Consider the following 21990-nt stretch of genomic DNA (forward strand, 5'->3'; position numbering starts at 1 on the left):
AAAACAAGGTGAAGGAGACATGATTGCTTTTCTTTTTCAGGTAAGGAAATGCGGGTCATCAAACATTTGTCCATCTCCTAGTCTGTGCCAAGACCCAGAGATGAGGAAGAAACGGCCTGTGCCTTTCAGGGTCTCCCCATCAGGTAAAGGTGCTGTCAGCAGGCTGGCTTCAAAGCAGGCTTTGACCGATGCGCCCTCCACACCGCCCGGCCCACCACCCAAGTGGGAACAAAGTTCCCCTCTGTCTAAAGCAGCCCTTCTTGAGGATCCATTGTGTGCCGAGTTGGCAGCAAAGCAAAATGGCACCTCACATCCACAGCCTGCGTGTTCATCACGCAGGGGGCTCTTGTGTGCGTGTCCTGTGTAATCTCAGAGCCAGGCTGGAAAGGACGAAGGCAGGGCCTTTATAAGTTCCCAAGGAGGTGGCAGGAGGGAGGTCTGAGTGTCAGGGCAATGAATGGGCAGAGCAGAGCTGGGAGTGGGGACTAGGGGCTCCTCACTCTGGGGGCAGCGATGGGCCCAGCCACAGCTGTCCTGTCCTGTGAGTGCCTCCGTGTGATGATGACACGCTTTCTGCTGGTAGTCTTCCCTCTGCAGGACCTTCACCACTCTCACATCCCGTCTCCATCTGTCCGGAGTGGGTTGGGCCAGGAAATCAGGCCTGCACCATCGGAGCCTTTTAGCCCCAAGTCTCCCAGTGCCCCAGGACTCAGGACCAGGGTATGAGTTTTGTCTCTGGACTCCAGCCCCAGCCTGGTCAGACCTTCAGGTTGGTCTAGCAGGGAGGTGGCTTCCAGGAGTTTCCTGGATCACACACTCCCTGCACCCAGCCCCATCCTGCCCTGCACGCAGCTCCACCTGGTCCCTCCTGCCGCTGTGCCTGAGCCCAGGCTGTGCCCTCACCACCCACCTCCCACCCCAGACCACCTGCCGGCCCTCCCATCCGCCACTCCTCTGTGTAAATGCTACTGCGCCTGCTCTGGTTTGCTAACTTTAATGTGCACTTAGTAACCGGTTCTTTCTGAGAAGCTCGAGGCATTATCACATTTAATTCTCACAGTAGTCCTGTGCGGAAAGGTACTATTATTTTACCCTACTTACCCTGAAAAACCAAGCGGAAAAGGGGAAAAATAGCTTGCCCAGGGCTGTACAGCTAAGAAGGTGGAACTGGAATTCTTTCCAGAGAGACTTGGGGTCCCAGAGCTGGGCTGCCAGGTTCAACCCCAGCTCTGCCACTTACTAGCTTTGGGCCTTGGGCAAGTTATTTAATCTCTGAGAGGCTGTTTCTTTAACCAAAAATTGGGCAGGCTATTGTGAGTTACAAATGAACAAATGTAGAGCATTTAGGGCAGTTTCAGGCACACACAGTAAGTACTCGATAATTGTTAGCTATGATCATTTTGGTTATTTTTATTATTACCTCCTGTTGCAGAATTACTCATCCTTTCCTGGGTTGTGGGTGGAGCTGGGTCTGGGCTTTTCAGATGGGCCCGGTATTCTGCCCTTTAGGGGATCCTCTGCTGACAGGCTGCTCTGCCCCTCTGGGGTGAGGTTCCTGTTCCCAAGGAGCAGCAGTGGGCGCTGGGGCCCTGAGTTCTAGTCCTTCCTCTGCCACTGTTCACCAGGCGACCGTAGGAAAGTCACCAGGCCACCGTATGAAGGGCTTTACTCTTTCTGAGGACCAGGCCGTGTGCCTGGCTCTGCTGGCAGAGGCAGATGTGGCAGGCACACTAGGGGAGGCTTTGGGGCCTGAAACTGTGGCAGCTGGTTCCCAGGCTCTAGGATTCACACTTAGGTTGGACCTTAGGAGAGAGCTGGTCCCCAGACAGTGGCGTGTGTCAGGCCTCGGGCCTCAGCCCCAGCCCCTGCTGGTTCAAGCAGAAACCGAGGACTCCTGTATGAGCCCCATCTGGGGCCCGGGCACAGGGACCAGGTGTTTCTCTCGCCAGGTCCCCCACCTGCCTGAGCTCTAGGGCCCTCCTTCTTCCCTCCTGACTGCCCCTCACCAAATTAACTCCAATAGCAGTGCCTGGGTCCTGTGCCAACTGCTCCAGCTACTTAGTCTGGAAGGAATGGAGGAGCAAGGTTCTCCCATGGCTGGCACTCTTGTTGCCATGGTAGCCGTTGCCTTGGAAGCTGCTTCCTGACTTCAGCTTCCAAACAGCCCGGAAAGCTGCCTGTCCCCCAGGGGATCAGTGAATTAATCATGCTCTTTTCCAGGGTCCTCACCCCTCAAGGAAAATAAACAGAACTAAACCAAACCCAGGCATTTTTGCCCACTCTTCCCACCCCTACACCACTTTTGGATCTGGAAGGAAAGTTCAAAGCAGGCACCCTCCAGAGCTGGTCTCAGGAGACAGAGAGACTGTGTGATGGAACTCAGCGGTGACCCACGGCCTCGACACACCCTGAGTCTGGGTCTGGAGGACCCAGGCTTCAGGGAAGAGGGCTCTGAGGCTTGTGGGGTGGGGCGTGGTGAGTGGTCCGGCTCTAGTGCCTTGAACTCCCATGTCATTTACCTGTTGTAGTAAGCATACTGTCCAAGGACAGATATGCATTTCAGAGATGATACAGCCTGTTTGGAGATGAGAACAGGCAAGCCTTCCTCTCTACGTGTGTAATCAATGGAGGAGCAGGCATCATTAAAGTTCCGTGTAGCTCTTAATGGCGCTCTCCTGTGATGAGGGAAAAGATGCAGGCTGGACTGATGTTTCAGCCCACAAATCCTAAAAGAGCTTGCAGTGCCTCTTTCTGCAGCCTAATAGGGATGCTGAGAAAAGGTATGTGGTTTTTCTATGGGAAATGCTGACCCTTGAGGAATGGGATTTGAGTGGGGACAGACATGTAACAAAAAATGAAAAACACCTAGAAACTGTCTTCAAAGCAGCCAGCATCTTTTGGTGGGTCTGGATCTCAGAGCATTACTAAACGGAAACATCAATTTGTTGTTCCACTTATTCATGCATTCATTAGTTAATTCTTGGATGTGCCCTGACTAGGAATCGAACCCACAACCTTGGTGTATCAAGATGATGCACTAACCCAGTGGTTGGCAAACTCATTTGTCAACAGAGTCAAATATCAACAGTACAACGATTGAAAAATCTTTTGAGAGCCAAATTTTTTAAACTTAAACTATATAGGTAAGTACATTGTTATTAACTTAATTAGGGTACTCCTAAGGCTTAGGAAGAGCCACACTCAAGGGGCCAAAGAGCCGCGTGTGGCTCGCGAGCTGCAGTTTGCCGACCACAGCACTAACCAACTGAGCTACTGGTCAGGGCTCTCTGTGATTTTGGAACTGATAATGGCTCAATGTGTCTCTCCTCCATATTTCCTCCTCTGATCTGTGCCCTGAGGGATTTGCAATGTTAAAGAAAAACTCTAATTTGCTATTTGGTCTCCAGTTTTTAGAGATCAGAATGTTCTGGAGTCGGAAACTCATGATGCACAAGCATCCCTGACTTCAGCCTCTGCCATCCCCCTCCCCATTCACAACATGAGCAAAGCAAGACTTCGGCAGAGGCGTGGCTGGCCCAAGTCCCACAGTTTCAGGTGGGAGACATGGCCCCAGAGCCCCTGTCTTGCTGATGGTCCGGGCAGCGCCCCTCAGCCTTACACCATGAGAGGAGCCAGCACAGGCCCTGCTCATCAGGGTTATGCAAACACATTATGGAGGTGGGGGCCTGTGGAGGATGTTCAGATTCCCAAAGCTCGACATCTCTTGTTTTCATGGACAATTATTTTGACGGCTCCTTCTAAAACTAGCCAGTGGGGGATCAATTACGTGTAACAGAAACATGGTCTGTCATTTGATGCCTAATTAGAGGAATAATCAGACCTCATCCTGGTGAGAGGCACAGGGGATATTGGCAGCAGTGGCTGAGGCTGAGGAACGTCCATCCCCAGGGGCTTTCTCCTATGAGCCAGGATCATGGCCCAGGAGCCCATGGGTGCTCTGCAGGCACCCCACCTCCTACACACCTTTGAGTTCACACCTGTCCCCGCCCAGGCCTCTCTCCAGCATCTGGGCATGCCTTCCCTTGGCTGAAGCTCAGTCAGGTGACTCTGGCCTTCCTAGGCCCCCCTCCCCCACCAAGGGGAGCCCGTGTTAGAGACAGAGGTCCCATGGTGCCCTCGGCCCTCCTCGTTGCCCACCTGAGGTGGTTGTGAGAGTCCATGCCTTCCCTGAACTCTGGTCCCCGCTGGCCATGCATTCTGTGGGGCTCACTCCCTGCAACTGCCCTCAGGGCTCACAGGCTAGAAGGGACACAGAGAATGAGGACTGATGGTGGGCACTTTGGGACATGGCAGCAGTGATGGGCAGCTCACCCACTGGGGCACCATCCGAAATGGCTTCACAGAGTGGGGGCTGGCTGAGCAGGGTCCCGAAGGATGAGGAGGTATTAACCAGACTGCAGGGGCCAAGCGGACACTCAGCAGGAGGGCCGCCGAGGAGAAGGGGAGGGACCAGGGCGGCGGGGGCGGGGGGGGGGGGCAGCCTTGGAGGCAGAGACCATGGGCCCAGCTGTGCTAGACTACAGATGTGGTGGGAGAGATGGGGGATCCGAAGAGAAGCCAGTGGGGTCTGGTGATGGACCCTGGGTACTATGCCCAGGTGTGTAGGTCCAGGGCTAAGGTTAGGGCCATATTCTGGGACCGAGGAGCCTCTGGTCCATATAAGGCCACGAAATACAATCAGTGATGAGGGCCAGAACTGGGCGGGGGCGGGGGGGGGGGCGCAGGGCTGGGCTGCCTGGGCTGGATGAGTGCTGCCCGACCTCAAGTTGGTGGATCCTGCCAGCAACTTGTCAGATAGGCTGGGCAAAGGAGCTCAGGCCAGAGGTCGGGAGGCGCCAGCCACGTCCCAGTCTCCTGACCCAGGCCACGATCACCAGCCACCACCTGGGCTGATTCCAATCCCAATTCCTCTCCCAGCCCTAGCCCCCGGGGCCCCCACCACAGCTCTTCCCTGTCAGCTCCCTGCCAGGGTTCCCAGGAGGCTTGAAGGGCTCGCTCTCTCAGCCCACTGAAAACTAAAGAGGAGTGAGTACCAAGCCTAACTGAGGAGAAAGGGGGAGGGGGCGTTTCAAGCTAGGACTCCTCAGTCCTGCCTGCAATCAGAGGTTGCAGGATGGGGTGGGGGGAGAGGGGGAGGGCAGGCATACAGAGTGGATTTGAAGGGACACCTCCTCCTGTCCTAGTTGCTGTTCCTGTCTCTTGAGTCTCCTCCAGGTCTCCTTCCCTCGCTCTGTCTCTGAGTCCCCAAGCAGAGCCCCAGGTGCACCTCCAAGCCAAAGGGACAGCAGAGTGAGCCCTGAGCATGTGGCCAGGGAGCCTCCTCACATCCCTGGCTACTGAGCCCCACGTGAAGCCAGTAGCTCATCCTGCCCTGTCAGGGACCAGCAGTGGAACCTGGGCTGACTGCCCTAGGGGGCCGCTGGGACCCAGGCAGCAGCTCACATTGCAACCTCATGAATAACTCAGCACCTCCCTGCTGCCTGCATCTCAGAGGAACCTGGCCCCTGGACCAACCCCCCCTGCCCCGCTCCCCCCCCCCCCCTCCACACACACACTTCTTTAAATTTTAATAAGCCAAGGTTCAGTGGCAGCTGAGCAGGCTCCTGGGAGCTGGGGCAGGATGTCCTGGGCAGGGGAGCTTGGGCTGAGCTCTCCCAGGAGAAGGCAGGCAGTGGAGGACCCCATGGGGCAGGCCCCGCACCCCAGAACTCGGGCAGCCAGCACTGGGTGTGGCCAGGCAGGAGTCCCCAAAATGGTCCCCAGCTTCAGAGGCCTATAGGGGAGGAACAATAAGCTGGGTGACCTGGAAGAGATCTTAGGTCAAGGTGGGGGATACCGAGGAGAGTGTGGGATAGGGTTGCAGATAAATCTAAGGGTGACAAGCCCAGAATCTGACTGCCCAGAAACTCCCACCCTGAAGGTGAAGCTCCAACAAGGGACAGCCAAGAGGACCAAGACCTCCAGGGCTTTTTCGGGAACCGGCCCCACTGGCTGGCCACGGTGCCCTGGGTAGGCCTGCATGGACATCCCCATCAGCAGCAGAGACTTCCGCTGCCTGCAGCTGGCGTGCGTGGCCCTGGGCCTGGTGGCCGGCAGCATCATCATCGGCGTCTCCGTGTCCAAAGCTGTGGCCGCTCTGGGTGGTATCTTTATTGGCGCTGCTGGTCTGGGTGAGCAGGTGCTGGGCTCGGAGAGGGGGCAGGGGCAGGGGCAGGGGCAGGGGCAAGTGAACAGGAAACGAAGGGGAGAGCTGGGACAACAGGAATTGGTCAGAGAGGGTGGAAGCTAGAGCAAGGCAGCTTTGGGGGGGGGTACAGGGAGGGAGAGGAAGGTTGGGGTGAGGTTCCCTCCATGGACTGCCGGGAAAGGAGCTGTGCCCCATTCCTCTCTGACTGCTCCCCCTCTGGTTCTCCAGTCTCAGGCCTGGGCTCTTGGGATTGTGGTAGGATTCATAAGCCTGCTGGTGGGGCTGTGGGAGCAGATAAAAGGGGACCAAGTTCCCAGTAAACCCTCCTTGAGCCAAGATCGGATGTAGCTCAGACAAAGGGTTTCCTTTTTCCCTCAGTATGTCTCAGCAGCAGATCTGTCTGTCCAGGCATCTGTCCATCTGTGTATCTGGGCCAGTCCCACTGATGTGCGCACAGTGATGCTGAATACCATCCCTCACCACCCCCCACTCCACCACCCTGGGCCAAACAGAACCAGAAACACTAGGCTGTGGGCTCTGGGCATCTGTACCTGCAAACTCCAGCCAAGGGCCACGGACACTTGGTCTGGGGATACAGCAGGAATGGCAGGGCAGGACCCACTCTTCTGCTACCCCCTCTCCAGGTCTGGGTGGACAGGAGCATGCTGAGGAGCCCCCCCAGTCCTACCCTGGGGGAGTTGGTGGTGGTTGCGGCAGCTGAGCCTATTTCCAATGGTTGGTGGGGCCTGTAGCCCCTTCCCCAGATAGGCACTGCTCTCTGCCCCTCCTGGCACCCGCTGTTAGAGAGCGGCCGTGCACACACTCACAGGCTCACCCTGACCCACCCACAGTCCCAACCTGCACACTCCTCCATGCATGTCCAATATCACCCTTGTAAACCACCCCTGGGCTCACAGCCACCCACAGCTTCATGCAGCTCCCACCCCCAGGTGCCTCCCCATCACAGAACCCCTCTTGTCTCTCATCCCAGGACTCCTCATGTTGGCCTACCCCTTCCTGAAGGCTCGGTTCAACCTAGACCACATCCTGCCTAACATAGGTGAGTCCTCTCCCCGTCCCCAGCATTCTCTGCCAATGTGCAACTGCTCCTGCTTGTGTGTGTGTGTGTGTGTGTGTGTGTGTGTGTGGTGTGTGTGGTGTGTGTGTGTGTGTGTGTGTGTTTGGGTGTGTGGTTCAGGCATTGCTATGACTATAGTACAGCACATTCCACCCTGCTGCAAAAGTGCCTAAAGCTGCTCAGAGCACCTAAAATTCCCATCTCCCCTGAGAGATTTTCCATCTCCCCCAAACCTCCAAAATCTCCAGATCTCCCTACTTCATCCCCGAGCCACCATAAAACCTTCTTTCTCCCTTAAGACCCTAGCACCCTTACATAGCCCCCACCTCCCCAAATACACCCTCCCATCTCACCAATCCCACAGGGCTTTACATATCCCCAGCTCCCTACCATCTTCTCCTTCAAGGCCCTTTCCCCATCTCCACCCGACCCCACACCAGCCCAGATAGTGCAGAAGACCTAAAAGAACAGTGGAGCAAAGACAGCCGCAGGAATGGAGATTAGCCCACAGGAAGGACTTCCCTTTCCAAAACTGGCTTAGTGACCAGGGAGCTTGGGGTGGTCTCATCCTGCAGGGAACCTGAGAGTCCACCCCCATCCAGCGCCAGACCAAGGGGAGGGAAGATCCAACGCCAATGGCAATAAAGAGGGTAAGTACCAGAAATTCCAGAATCCTTCTTCCGCCTTTCCCCTCTGGCTGAGCAGCTCTGTGGGACCCACGATCTCCCCAGCCCCAGAGAGCCTGCAGAGTTGGGTAGTTCTTCCATATGTTTAGTCAAAACCCTTCTTGCTCCAAGCTGAGCTTAGCTCCTCTTGTTTGTCCTCAGGGCCTGGGATCGTCAGCACCTCGCTGCCCCTCCCCACCTCCATCCCATGCCCCAGTTCATTTTCTCACTCTCCTCTCCCACTGTAGAATCCAACTCTCAGAGCTGGTACCTGAAACTGGCACCTTCCTCCTGCCCCATCTCCACACACTGGAAAATTCCAGGCAGCCCAGCCCACAGTGCCTGCCACCAGCGGGAGGATGCCTCAGCTCAGCATAGGTCCCATGCCAGACACTGTTCCAAGCACTTTACATATATTAATTCATCCCAGTCTCAGAACAACCATATGAGGAAGGAACTGTAATTAGCCCCACTTTATATATGGGGCGCAGGGAAATTAAGTGACATAGCTTGGAAGTAGTGGGGCTAGAACTGAGGCCAGGCAGCCAGGCCCCAGTTCCTGCCTCGAACCCCACACCAGGCTGCAGTCCTCTTGAAGGACCGTTCTGGCCATCCATGCCTCTATGAATGGGGCTGAAACTGCCTCCTGGGCCTCCCCCTTCTCCCTCGTCCATCCCGCTCTGCTCCAGGTCCCTCTGGGTAGCTCTGACCCAGAGATCTGTCTACTCAGGCAGCCCTGTCCTGGTCTCTCCCCCCAGGAGTCCGAAGCAGCCTGGCCACTGTGAGCAGAACCTTGGAGAAGCTGAAGCCAGGGGGGCGGGGGACTGGCGAGGGCTGAGCCGTGGGCTGAGGGGCTGCCCCCTGCCCTGCCCTCCCTTCCTGCCTGCCACCCGGATTTCAGAGCCCTCCTGGGTCCAAACCAGAAATGAACCAGCACCTGGAGATGTCAGACCTGCACTCACCTGGCCAAGGCTCTTGGCAACGGGATCCACAGAGTGGGGGTCCGGAAGTCTGAAACAAGATGTCGCTGGAAGCCCCACGGGGGTGGGGGGGTGTCTTTGTTTTAGGCTCTTGACCTGGATTTTCTCTCTGGACTTCAGCTCAGCTTCCTTCCACTTTCTATCTACTGACTGGTTTCTGTGGAATTTAGGGTCCAAGGATACCCCGGTCTCTTGCTTCAGCCTGGTCACAGAAGTGAACCACAGGCCCACGGGAACCACAGACAGGGTCCTGGCTGGGCCCTTCAGCCCCCAGGCCTGGCCCTGGGCCTCTAGAGCTCACTGGCTGAATAGAGGGGCTGGATCTGATTCTTTCGGGGATATTAAAACTCTGCGCAACTCCTCAGGGACCTTAGCAGCAGTGAACATGAGCGGGAATGGGAGGCGAGAGGGGGAGAGGGATCCTAAACAAGCCAAGTGGTCACTGTCATGACTGGAGGCTTCCAGGAGGAGGTGGCTTCTGAGCTGAGCCGTCCCCTGAGACTCTTGGTATTTGACTCCAGACAAGACATCCAGCCTCCTTCTCCTCCCCACCCTCCACACCCTCACTGCACCTGAACACTCAGAACACAACCAGCCTCCAAGCCCTGGCTCATGTTCTCCTGGAGGCGCCTCTGCTCCTCTCTGCCTTTCAAAACCCCCAGCATTAAAGGCCTCGTTCCAAGAATCCCTTAACCACAGCTCCCTCCTGGGCCTCCCACCAGCTTGTGTCTCCCTCTCTCGATAGCCTTCAGGCAGGTTGAAGTCTTCTTTTTCATAAAATAATTATTAATCCTATTTAAGCCTACGATATGTTGCCCTTTTCCTGTCACCGTCAAGTCCCAAGGGGCTCAATCAATGTTAATGGCTTAATTGTAATGGAAAAAACATTCCCCAGGCTTTCTCTAGAGATCCACCTCAAGGCCCCATGCACCCACAGGCGTGGGGTGAGGAGGACCTGGCCCAGGTGCATGTGGCTCTGCAGAAAACATTATTCCTCCTTCCACACCACTCGTCATACACATGCACCTTCATGATCTCTTCAGAGACACCTGTTTGTGGTCTCTGTCCTGGTCTGGTGAGCAAAAAGACAAAGCTAGAAAGAATCTCATTCTGAAAGGATCCGTGCAGGTGGCACCTCCTCTTGGAAGCCTCCCTGATTTCTCTGTGCTCCCATCATCCCTCCATCATAGCCCTCATCACTCTTAATGGCCCTTGTCTATTTCTCCTCTTGAGGGTAAGGGGCAGAGAGCTGGGCACACAGAAAATACCCAGTGCATGTTGGAAAACCCAACCAAAAGTGGGAGAGACCATCTCACTGTACAGATGGGAAAGTTGAGACTCTGCAGGGAAAGGACTCATCAAGTCCCAAGGTGGGAGATTGTGGAGCCATGCCTTGCACCAGGTCTCCTCTCTCTCCCCGCCAAAGAGCTATTTTCTGCACAGGCCACAAGGACCAGCTCCCTGACCATGGAGGGACAGGGCTCCATCAAGGGGCTCAATGTCATATACTCTGGTCCATTGTTGAGTGTTTCATTCTTCCAGCCTGGGGGGAGTCAGCTCCCCTCCTTGCCTTTTCCTCGTCCCCTCCTCCTTCCTGCTCCTGCTCCTGCCTCTTCCCCTTCCCTTTCTCCTCTCCCGAAACCTCATTATCATCAATAGTAGTCAGGCTTGGTGGCCCCTCCTTGATCAATAAAGAACCCTTCCTCCTGCCTATCTTCAATTCTCACCTGCAGCACCCCCAAAAATGCCCAAGGCTGGAGGTGGGTGGGAGTGGGGCAAGGGGAGCCTGGGCTCTCGCAACCGGGCCCACCATCAACCCTTCCCAGCCATGGTCTCCCCAAAGGCTGACAGGGCAAGGCACAGAGCAGTGGGGGTCTGAGTGGAATAAATTAAGGAATGAACATATAGAAAGGCACTGGAGCCCTAGCTGGTTTGGCTCAGTGGATAGAGTGTCAGCCTGTGGACCAAGGATCCCGGCCTGGGGACCAAGAATTGGATTGGGGATTTGATTCTGGTCAAGAGCACATACCTCTGTACCTCCATTGCAGGCTCCTCCCTGGCCCAGGGCTTGTGCAGGAGGCAACCAATCAATGGGTTTCTCTCACATCAATGTTTCTCTCTGTCTTTCCCTCTCTCTTCCACTCTCTCTAAAACTCAATGGAAAAATGTCCTCATTGAGGATTTAAGAAAGAAAGAAAGGCACTGGAGAATTGGGTGGGGTTCAAAGGACCCTTGAAACTGGGTGGGAATTCTTGAGGCCACATCTGGCTCCTCTTTCCCCCCATCCCCACCCCCCACCCCCAATATAAGCTCCTTGAGACTCCTCCCCCCAGTGCAGGTGAATGTCTAGATACTCCCTCCCCAAGCGGGTCTCCACTCCGGCACCCCCACACCCTCAACCTGGTCACAGGCGTGGTCCATGTAGAGACACAGGCCTTCTCCCCACCCCTGCTTTGGAAGAAGGTGCAGTTGGGCCAAGGGGGCAGGGGTGGAGTGGTGGGTAGTGTTACGGGGAAGTGCCCTCTCACCTCTGAGCAGCTCCTGAACCCTGCAATATTTAAGTACGGGAGGGGTGTGGACAGGGCCAGGTCACTGGACCTGCTCTGCCCGCGCTCTGTTCAATAAACGAAATCAGTTCTGTCCAATAGCGGTGGCCGTGGCTGTGCCTGGCGGGCCCTTGGCTGGGTGGTGGGGAGGGTGCTTGGTCCAGGCAGTCTGCTAGGCCAACCTGGGGACTGACGGTGGGGGGTGGAGCCTGGATTTAAGACTCACATCCTTGTTCTGGCCCCGTGCCTCAGCTTCCTCATCTGCAGGTGGAGGGTCAGGACAGCAGCACCCTCACAGGACCACTGTCAGGGTGGAGGGAGTCTGGCACCAGCTCACATAGGGAGGGCTGTGCAGGGATGGGAGGATGGATGAAGGGGAGGCAGAGGGGCTCTTCCAGCTGAACCCCGAGTCTAGAAAGTCGCCCCTCAGATGCCACCCGGTCTCTCTAACACAGCCCAGGCTGGTGGCCTTGAGCCCACACTCCCTCCTCATTCTTTCGCCCCAAGAGCCCTTCCCAATCGTTCTGGGGAGACACAGTCCCCAAAGAGGCTGTGGCCACACCCCTTTCTAGGGGCAGGATTGGTGGAGGGTGGCTGGGGAAGGGTGATTGAGAACAATCCCACCCCTGGAAGAATCTCCCCGCTCCCACAGCTCCGTCCCCACCCCCTCCGAGGAAATCCGTCTGAGGCTGCAGACAGACCCAGGGGGACCCGCACCCCTCGCTGGAGGGTGAGCGGCGCTGTGTCCACCGCGGACTCAGAAAGTCCAGACCGGAGCCTGTGGGCGGCTGGGGTCTCGGCCGGGGCTTGAGACCCACAGCGACGCCGAAGGGGGAGGGGAGACGCGCGGCGAGGAGGAGCGGGGAGCAGGACACTTCGGGAGATCGTCGCTCTTCCTGCGGACAGAGGGAACGAGGGGCCGCGACCACGCTGGACTCTGCGCGCCTGGCCGCCGCCCATCACACGCGCTCGCTGGCTCCCAGGGGCTGCTCCCGGCCCACAGCGCCCCTGCCCACCCGCCGCGGAGTCCCGATCTCCGCAGCCAGGCCGGTGAGTCAGGGAGACCAGCCCGCCCTTCCACCCCACCCCACCCCACCCCACCCCACCCCACTCCTGCTTCAGGAATCTCTTGGAATCCCTTCCTCCTGCTGGCCCTGCGTGCTCAGGGGGCCACCGCCTGGCTCAGGCAAGTGAGGAGCTGGAGGAAGCTGGAGGGAGGACAGGAGATGAGAGGAGTGGGGGGAGGAGAGGGCATGAGGAGGGGCTGCGGCAAGGACTGGAGGAGATGCTCCATCCAGCCCCGAACCCCAGGGGGACTGGGTTGTGCCTAGACAGGTCAAGGACCTGTAGCCTTGCGACAGGGTTCTTCCAAAAGAGATGAGAAAATCAGAGAGGGACACCGAGGGGAGCCAGCACGGAGTGGCTGCGTTGGGCCCTCTCCTAGTCTTTGATCTCCCCCTTTAACTCATTGAGAACCTGCACTAGAATCCACCTCCAGCCCCACCCCGCTGCCCACCACACCTCCCAAAGCGGAGGAGGACGTCAGAGAGAAGTGGGCACAGAGTGCCTTCAAAGCCAAGAGGCAGATGGCGCCGGGAAGACAGGAGACACGTTAGAGGCCCCTCTGACCACTCCTCCCTTCACCATTTATTTACCCATATTCCCTGGGCCTCCGGAGACTCGGGCACTGCTCCGGGGCGTGGCTGGGAGGCGGATATAATCCTGGTCCTCAGGGAGGGCCACTGGGGGATGCAGACCTGGACCCAGGACTCACGGGTTGCCTGCCGATTTGGGGAGTTAAGGGAGGCTTCCTGAGGGGAGTGGCATCCCAGCTGCACTCTGGGGGCTGACCTGGAGTTAGCCAGGTGAAGGTCAAGTCAGCGTGTGGTGCAGGCCCAGGGAGCAGCATGCTCGCTGGACCACACCTGGTGAGTTCAGCTCTACTCCAGCACAGTCATGAGGGCTACCTGGAGGGAGCCAGGGCTGGGATTTTAACCCACAGGAAGAGTGGGGGTGGCAGTGAGACCAGAGAGGAAGGGCTGGATTCTAGAGAGACCTGGAGGGGAGAATCTGCAGGGCTGGTGGCAGATTGGGCTGGGGATTGGACTGGAAATGCTCTGGTACTCTGGATTGAGGGGAGGGGGGCTGAGAGGCCTGAGAGAGTCCTGTGTCACTGGGCCTCTCAGCTGGATCAAAGCAGGGCCAGCAGAGACCATCTAGACCAGTGATGGCGAACCTATGACACACGTGTCAGAGGTGACATGTGAACTCATTTTTTTTGGTTGATTTTTCTTTGTTAAATGGCATGTAAATATATAAAATAAATATCAAAGATATAAATATTTGTTTTACTATGGTTGCAAATATCAAAAAATTTCTATATGTGACACGGCACCAGAGTTAAGTTAGGGTTTTTCAAAATGCTGACACGCCGAGCTCAGAAGGTTCGCCATCACTGGTCTAGACCAAACTCAGCAAAAACTGAGCCCGGGTAAGAGAAACTGCGAGCAAATGGGAAGGCCCCTCAGAGCAGCCGGAATGGCCTCTGCCCCTCATCCCCTCTCCCAGGGCTCCGGTGGCCCTCACTGCCGGGTAGCTCCCCCCCCCCCGCCCCCACTCCCAGGTAAAGAGAAGTCTGAAGTCTCCAGAGGCACCTCCACTGGGCAGCACTCACTGCCACCAAACAGGCAGGCAGCAGAGTGTCTGTCTACCTGTTGGCCTGTGTCTGCATTTCTCAGTGAATAATGCATCTGTGTTCGTATTTCTGGGCATGTCTGGTCACTGAGTGCCCATGGGTGTTGTGTGTGTGTGTTTGTGTGTGTGCACGCACACACATACACACCCCTGTGTCTGCCACTTGGGGTGGGGAGGGGCCTGTGGATTTGGCTGGAGTGGGGGTGGTGGCCGCTCTTGGGGCTTTTGGGAGGCAGAGTTCAGCTGGAGAAGCTGGGAGCTTTCCAGGGTGGTGAATAAGCCAGCAATGAGGATGGGGTTCCCTGAGGGTGGGGTGCAGTGGGGACAGGAGGGGCTTGGGATAGAGAGAGCACTGGGGCTGGGAGTGGTCAGGGGAAGGGGCTGGCCCAGACTTTTCAGAGGGGGCGGGACAAATGGACTAAGATCAAGGGAAACAGAGGGGTTCACAGTAAGGGACAGAAAGTTCAGACTGGGCAAATGAGTCCCTCAATCACGCTTGGAGTACGGGGGCTGGGGCCAGTGGCTCATGTCTGATGTCTGATGGTTGATATTGCCCAGAGGCTCTTGGGCCCTTGGAGCAGGAACCTGGGGCCAGGAGGCCTGGCAGCTGCCCTGGTCAAGCAACTGCTCTTGTACAACACAGACATCCAGACCCATGGACTGGGCCAGGGCGTGGGGCAGGCTGATCTCAAGGGGCTCAGACAGAGACCCCTCCTCAGGAGTTCTTGCCTCCACCTACTGAGGATGTATTGATGATTTGCTGAAGGCGTTGGGATCACAATAGCATCAAGTGGGAGCATTCTGCTTCCAAATTGAATACTCCAGCCTGAAAGTGGCACAAGTCATAATTCATTAACCAGAACAAGTCACAGCTCCACCTAACCCCACACTGGCCGGCAAGTGCAAGCTTAATATGTGTTCAGAAGCGGGAAGAACCAGAAAGGTTTAGTGAACAACCCCTGCGACACTACGGAGCTAGGCAGAGCTCCCTCAACGAAAGAGTGCCCAGGAGTGCAACGGCTCCAACTGGAGGGCCACCGTCCACAGGTAGAATCGAATTGCAACAGCTGAGAGACCTCAACACCTCACCTCTGTGTACCCCCAAATCCCAGTTAACCAGGGTCAAGGCAGAAAGAGCCCTCGGTCCTTTCTCTGCCTGGGCGGAAACTCTGGAAGTAGTTTTGTCTTCCAGAGTCAGCTCTGCCCACCAGGAGCAGATAAGCTCATTCATTGCCAATTAGCACTTGGAAGCTCAGCCCCTGGGCAGGCATTCTTTTGTTGGGATTATTGAGCTAAGCCAAGGAGCAGCAAGTCTACCTTCTGGAGAGACTCTCAAGACACCCGGCCGCTCCTGTGCTGTTGACAGCTGAGCAGTGTAAGTGCTAATTACAGAAGCTTATCTACAGCATTTAGCAAGCCTAGCGCTGTGCTAAACTGAGACCTCAGGCTTCCAGATCAGGACACCAGGTTTGTGTGTCCTGGCACCACCACTGCTACTCAGTGGTCGCCTGTGAGTTTCATCTTTCTTGCCTCAATAACCTCATCTATAAAATGGGGCTATCACAGTAATAGTTTATTGAAAGTGCTCAGCCTAGCACAATTAATTTAGCAATCTGAAGGTGCTAATTTCAGATTCTCACCTACACGTGCTTCTGGCGAAGATAGACTAGCTTGCATCAGACCAACCCACTCACCGAGGATAACTAAGAATGCTGCAGTAGACCGTTAGGAACTCTGTTTAAGGACATGGAAGAGCTACCAAGGCTGTAAGGACTTGAGGGGCCATGATCTTGGAGAGAAAAGAATATTTGGTTCACTTTTTCCCTTAAGGCATTTTGCAGTTTGTAGGGTGCCGTGGCCACGGAGTTGGCAAGTCAAAATAGAAATTCAGGGCTTAAAAGGAAGAGAGACCCTGTTTAAAAAAAACAACAACAAAACTTCAGCTTCTAGTTGGGGAGCTCAAAGGGCTATCCTGTGAGAGTACCCTTAACCACATATAACCCAGGCTCAGAAAGACTGAAGCACAGCTCCCAGTCCCTGCCTTCCCCGCTCAGGTTAAAGTGGTTGGTTCCTTCTTTAGCTGCCTGTCAGAAGCAAAAGCACATCTCTTGAGGAAGTTGACATCATTCAGAGCCTCAGGCTATCTCTACAATGCTGAACACTTAATAAAAACTTAACTGGCATTCCAAGAGGTGAGACTTAAATGACCAAAAACCAAGAACGATAAAACAAATAATAGAAACAAGAGATCCAGATGTTGGAGTTTTCAGACATGGACATTAAAGGGTTTAACATGTTCCAGAAAACAGATAGGAGAGAATCAACAACAACAAAAACACACACCTGGAATCTTTGGGAAATAATCAAGTGGCAATTTTAGAACTGAAAATTCTAGAACTGGAATGAAGAACTGAATAGATGAAGAAGACACAGATGAAGAGAGGGTTGGTAAACCATATGCTAGATCAGAAGAAAAATAACCAGACAGCAACAGAGAGAGGATAAACAGGCTAGAAAATACAGAATAGAGTATAAGAGACATAAGATAATGTCAAATGGTTGAACATGAGCACAACTAGGGTCTCAGAAGGAGAGGAGGGGAAAAAATGGGGAAAAGATAATGGCTGAAAATATTTCAAAGCTGGGGTGGCAGTGGGGAATCAAGCCACAGATGGTATGAAGCCCCAGGAAGCCCAAGAAGGATAAATATGAAGACATCTCACCTGGGCACATCTTAGTAAAACTGCTGAACCTCAAAGACACAGAGACTTCCCCACAAGGGAAAAGAAACGTGGACGCTCCTGCCACCTGCGGCCAGTGTCAGCTTTCAGGAGGTGGTTGTGTGCTGAGGTGAAGAGCCAGACTCCACCCCCTCCACCAGGGGCTCCCTCCATCAGCCTCAGACTGAGCCTCCCCATAGGAGGGAAGACCTGCCTTGTCAGATGATGCTGGACATTCATATAGCCCCTCTTTTCAAGCTCCTGCCCACCCCATGAATATCCCACATTGAATATTAAAACTTGAGAAACGGGGGCTATAGTAGGGAATCTCACAGCCCCTCCTGAGGGCAGCAGGAAAGTTAGGATTTGCCTCCACATCAGCCCCCAGGGGATCAAACTCTGCTCTTTAAGATGAAGCAAGGCTGCACACAACTGCACCAGGTCATGTGTTCCCCGACTCTGGTCTCAGAGCGTCATCTTCTAGTGCAGTTGTGGGAGCCACTCCAGCTCCCGCTCTGAGCCTTCATTTCCTCGGTTGTGAAATGTGGCTGTTAATAAGTATCAATCAGTTGTACCGTTCAGTGATGTCATGAATGTGAAGTGCTTTGCAAACTGGAAATTGCTGTACCCGTTAGTGGTTACTATTCTGCCGGCAAGACAACAGCTGCAGGTTAAAGAGAGCAAATGGTTCATGCAAACGTGAAACTTCTTTTAAAAAAAATATATTTTATTGATTTTTTTACAGAGAGAAAGGGAGAGGGATAGAGAGTTAGAAACATCGATGAGAGAAACATCGATCAGCTGCCTCCTGCACACTCCCTACTGTGTATGTGCCCGCAACCAAGGTACATGCCCTTGGCTGGAATCAAACCTGGGACCCTTCAGTCCGCAGGCCGACACTCTATCCACTGAGCCAAACGGGTTAGGGCAAACGTGGAACTTCTTGAGGAACCCGTGGTCTGTAAATGCCCTCCAAGGTCAACATGGGGTGTGTTGTTTTTTTGGTTTTGTTTTGTCTTCCTTTTTTGCCAGGATTTGGGAATTTCTGAATTCCTGCCAGCTTAGTGTGTCAGCCAAGTACTTCTGGCTGGCGTCCCAATAGAACTCTACCTCTCACGATGGAGCCAGAGAAGGGTGCCCTGGAGTCATCAGATCTGGGCAGAAATGGAGGTGACCCCTGCCCCTGCCAGGCTCTCTAACCTGCCTGGGCCAGGCTGCTTCAAACCTGTGTCCAGAGTGAGGACCTGAGCTACTGTCTGGCACCTGCCCTCATTTTCATTCACAAGTAATCAAACTCTCTCAGTCCCACCGTGTGCAGGCTTTGGACACCCACAGGACAACTCAGAGCCTATTGTTTGGGCGCTTCCACCAGAGGGACAGACCACTGTTCTCTCTGCAAACTAAACAACGCTGACCTCCCAGATCTGAGAGCTTATTGCCCCCTTGTCTATCAACTACCACGCTGGCAAATGGCCAATATTAATTGAATTCTCACTATGTTCCAGGCTCTGTTCTAAGCATTTGATTTAGCTTTAAGCAATTATTACTACACCCGATGAGGTAGGTTCTCTCATTAGCCCTACATGACAGGTGTTAACATGAAGCCTGGACAGGCCACTTGTCCAGGTCAGGCTCCCTTACTTATCCTGCATGCTCTGCTCCCAGGTGTGGGACCATCTGATTATGTGCCTCTCATCCCCACTCAGAGCCCTTTTGTGAATTTTTTTGCACAATTTTAACACAGCTCCATAGTTATGATCTCATCCTTTGAGGGCCTTCATACCTGTGACTTCACGTCATAGAACAGAATTCTCAATAGAGGTCTTAAATCCCTAGACTCCAATTACCTTACGCTTGCTTGTACATGCCCCGAATTCTAGAATCCGCTGATAGATCCCAGATACCACTAGAGAATCCTAGAAAGGAATTCTAGCATCCAGTGATCAGGCTTGTGAGTCCAGGTTCAACAGTAGAATCCTGGGGGAGGGGGCTGGGGAAGGTGGGATGGAGGCAGGATTGGAATCTCATGGAATTCCTGGTCTAGAAAGAACCTGGGGCCTTGGGTCTGCTCCAGCTAAACCCAACCTATGTAGGGACTGTCCCTTCTCACTGCCCATCTGCGACGTTAGAAGCCCCTCACTCTCATGCGGTCACTCACTCCAGGGCCTCACCTGATGCTCAGGATGCCACTGCCATGCCTACCGGAGCCTAAGGTGGGGACATGCAGGCCAGGAGGCAGGGCATTAGGTCCTGCTCCTGGATCTGAGGTAACTTGCTAGACCTCTTCTGGGCAAGGAGGGGCTATACGATTATTCATAAGGCCCTGGGGGGTTGGGGGGGGTATCTAAATCCCAAGAGTGGCCACTTGCCCTCTAACTAGGGCTATTGATAATGATTCTCATTTCAGCACTTTGAAGCCATTCACTCCATTTAATTAGCCCAAGAAGGCTTCCTGGAGGAGGGGAGGTGGAGAGGCTGTGTCTGTCTGGAGGAGAGAGGGTAGGAGGATGGCAGATTAGCCAGAGGGCTCCAGGGACTGGGTAGGAAAGCAAAGGGAGGCTCTTTCCAGGTGGGCTATTGCTTCCCAGAGGCAGAGGCTGGCCGAGATGACCTCTGCACTCCCAGTCACTGGATGTAGCCCCAGAACTGACCGTGGGGTTGGAAACTGAGATACGCTGCTGAACCCTCCTTCTTGCTCTGTCCCACAGGATGACTGGGCGCTTGGCCGCTGACATGGGGGCTGGTCCGGGCCGGCGGCGAGAAGGAGCCTGATGAGTGCTCGGCATCCCCAGACCGATGCCGCCCAAAGGGAAGAGTGGAGGGCCCGCGGCAGGGGCGCCCGCCGGCGCGCGGGGCTGGCTGCCGGAGCTGCGGTCCCCCGCGCTGTGCTGCGCCTGCGGGCTGTGCGTGCTGCTGGTGGGCGTGAACGTGACCCTGGTGGGCGCCTTCGCCTCCTTCCCGCCCAGGCACTACGCGCCGCTGGTGGTGGGGCCGGCACTGCTGGTGCTGGCGCTGGGCCTCTTCGCGGCCTGCTGCGCGTGGAGCCGCCGGGGCCCCGTGTCCCGCCTGCACTCGGCGGCCGCCAAGGGCCCGGGCCGGGGCGGCAGCGGCGCCGGGCCGGTGGCGCTGGAGATGGAGAGCAGCGAGCGCACGGCGCAGGACACCACGGCCGTGCAGCTCAGCCCCGCCGCCTCGTCCGCGTCCTCCGGCCGCTCCAGCCCAGGCCCCGGCCCCGGCCCCTTCGCCCTGGACGCCTCCGCGCCTGCAGCCGCCTACACGCCGCGCACCAACGGGGACCGGCTCGACCTGCCCCGGGAGCGCGCCGCCCCCTAGCGACCGGGGCCCTCTCGGACTCTCCTGGCCCAGGTCCCTCCGTTCAGTGCCAAGTAAGAAAAAACAGGAGACAAGAAAAAGGACATTTACATAAGGGTCGGGTGCTGAGCACAGGTGGCCTCATGTGTCCCATCTCTGGGACTGTTCGGGGGAGAATGGGTCGAGGCCCCTCACCCGTGGAGGGGGCAGCTCCTTGGCCCTTTAGGTGGAGTCTGCTGGGCCCTACATGACTTCACTCCCAGACTTGATGAAACCTTGAGTCCCTAACACCACTACCCAGGGCATTTGGGCACTGGGAGCAAAGCCACTCTGAAAGGGACTAACTACCAGCAAGGCCCACACCCCCCAGGGGTGGGAGGAAGGGGGGAGGGGGAGAAGAATCAACCCGGGCTGTCTCCTGCCCCTGCACACTGAAAGGTCACCAGCTCCCCCTTCTGCTCCTCCCCGCCCTCCTCATCTCCACTCCATGACCTTTTGGGAATAGTTGGGGAGGGTGGAGGTTCTGATTTGAGCCAGGATAGTCCCTAAGGTAGAACTGGATTGCACACACCCCACCCTCAACCTGGCTGCAGGGGGAGCAGAGGCTAAGGCCCCACAGGGGTGAACCGATGAGGCTCCTCCTGTGCATTCTCTGTGCCTCGCTCCTCAATAAAGCTCCTTTGGAGTCAAGTCCGATGTGGCTGTGCAGCCCTGAGGGAGGGCCTGATTACAGGGCTCTAGGCTGGGGTCCTCTCACCCCCTTGGAGACCTAGGGGAAAGGAGTGTGTGACTGTGAGCAAAAGACAGACCGGGGGTGTCTGTGAACTGGGGAACAGGTGTGTCAGGCTGGGGGACTGAATGAACATATACGACCGTGCCTGCGGGTGAGATCGCCCGGCTGTGTGCATAAGATAGGGAGTGGGCGACGCTAACACCACACCCATGTGGGGGTGGTTGAGGGTGTCACCCAGCAGAGATGTGAGGAAAGAAGGGCTCCCCAGGGCTATGCAAATCCTAGTCCTTTCTGCTGGTCTGGCGGGATTGGCAGAGTCTGGGCTTAGCATGTGTTCTGTTTGGGTGGGTGAGGGCATCTGGTAGAGGGATAGAGGCTGCTTTGCAAGAAGAAACAAAGCACGTGGAGTCTGGGGGGGGGGCGGGGATACTGCAACCCTGGGCCAGGCCCCCCTCAGATTGCGGGGACCCAGGCCAGCAGTGGCTGGGATGGAGGCACACGCTGGACCACAACCCCTTGCTGACCGTGACTCCCTGCCCACCGCCCTTGGCTTCTTCAGCCGCCCTTTTTCTTTCCAGAGTGGTCTTGGCTGCTCTTCTGCTTGGGCCCAGGCTCTTCCCACAAGCCCTGTGGCTCTGTCTTCCTTCCCCTGAGCCCCCTCTCTGCCCTGCCTCTCCTGCTGTCTGCCCTCCCATTGACCTGGAGAAGAGGGAATCTATCTCCATAGGTGCTGAGCGGGCCATCTCTATTAACTCACATGGGTCGATGGGCCCCAACCTTTGAAGCATCCAGCCCCTGGAGCTGATGACCTCTTCTCAGAGCGCTTCCCCACCCCCACTGTGTGTGTGTGTGTGTGTGTGTGTGTGTGTGTGAAGGCCCCCACCCCAGGCTCCAGTCCTGCCTCTTCTGGTTCACTGGTCTGCAGCCTCGGACGCCACCTGCTGCTGGTAGAGTAGGAGGTGAGAGGGGCCACTGATGAGGCTGCCTTGGGGTGTGATCTGGCTCACCCTTCTCCTACACCTTCTTAGGAAGGGACACCCAGATTCTAGCCCTA

The 21990-nt window shown here is 55.9% G+C and overlaps 2 protein-coding genes across 3 annotated transcripts; both read left to right on the forward strand.

Annotated features, from left to right (window-relative positions):
• Positions 1-6040: 6040 nt before the first annotated feature.
• Positions 6041-8789, forward strand: KNCN (kinocilin; the record flags this gene model as incomplete). Of its 2 annotated transcripts, none has more annotated exons than XM_081087895.1 (4): positions 6041-6191; positions 7200-7268; positions 7835-7936; positions 8710-8789. In XM_081087895.1, 4 exons carry the CDS (start codon positions 6041-6043, stop codon positions 8787-8789), a joined length of 402 nt encoding a protein of 133 aa, XP_080944021.1. The 2 variants fall into 2 exon arrangements, with proteins under 2 accessions (XP_080944021.1, XP_080944022.1); XM_081087896.1 differs by having other exon boundaries at positions 7862-7936.
• A 3441-nt stretch (positions 8790-12230) lies between these two features.
• Positions 12231-20891, forward strand: TMEM275 (transmembrane protein 275). Its single transcript, XM_081087701.1, has 2 exons — positions 12231-12527; positions 19600-20891. The coding sequence occupies exon 2, from the start codon at positions 19688-19690 to the stop codon at positions 20222-20224; it is 537 nt and encodes a 178-aa protein (XP_080943827.1). The 5' UTR covers positions 12231-12527; positions 19600-19687; the 3' UTR covers positions 20225-20891.
• Positions 20892-21990: the final 1099 nt, after the last annotated feature.

Source organism: Myotis nattereri (genome assembly GCF_964212035.1).
Source record: "Myotis nattereri genome assembly, chromosome: 3".
Classification (NCBI taxonomy): Eukaryota; Metazoa; Chordata; class Mammalia; order Chiroptera; family Vespertilionidae; genus Myotis; species Myotis nattereri.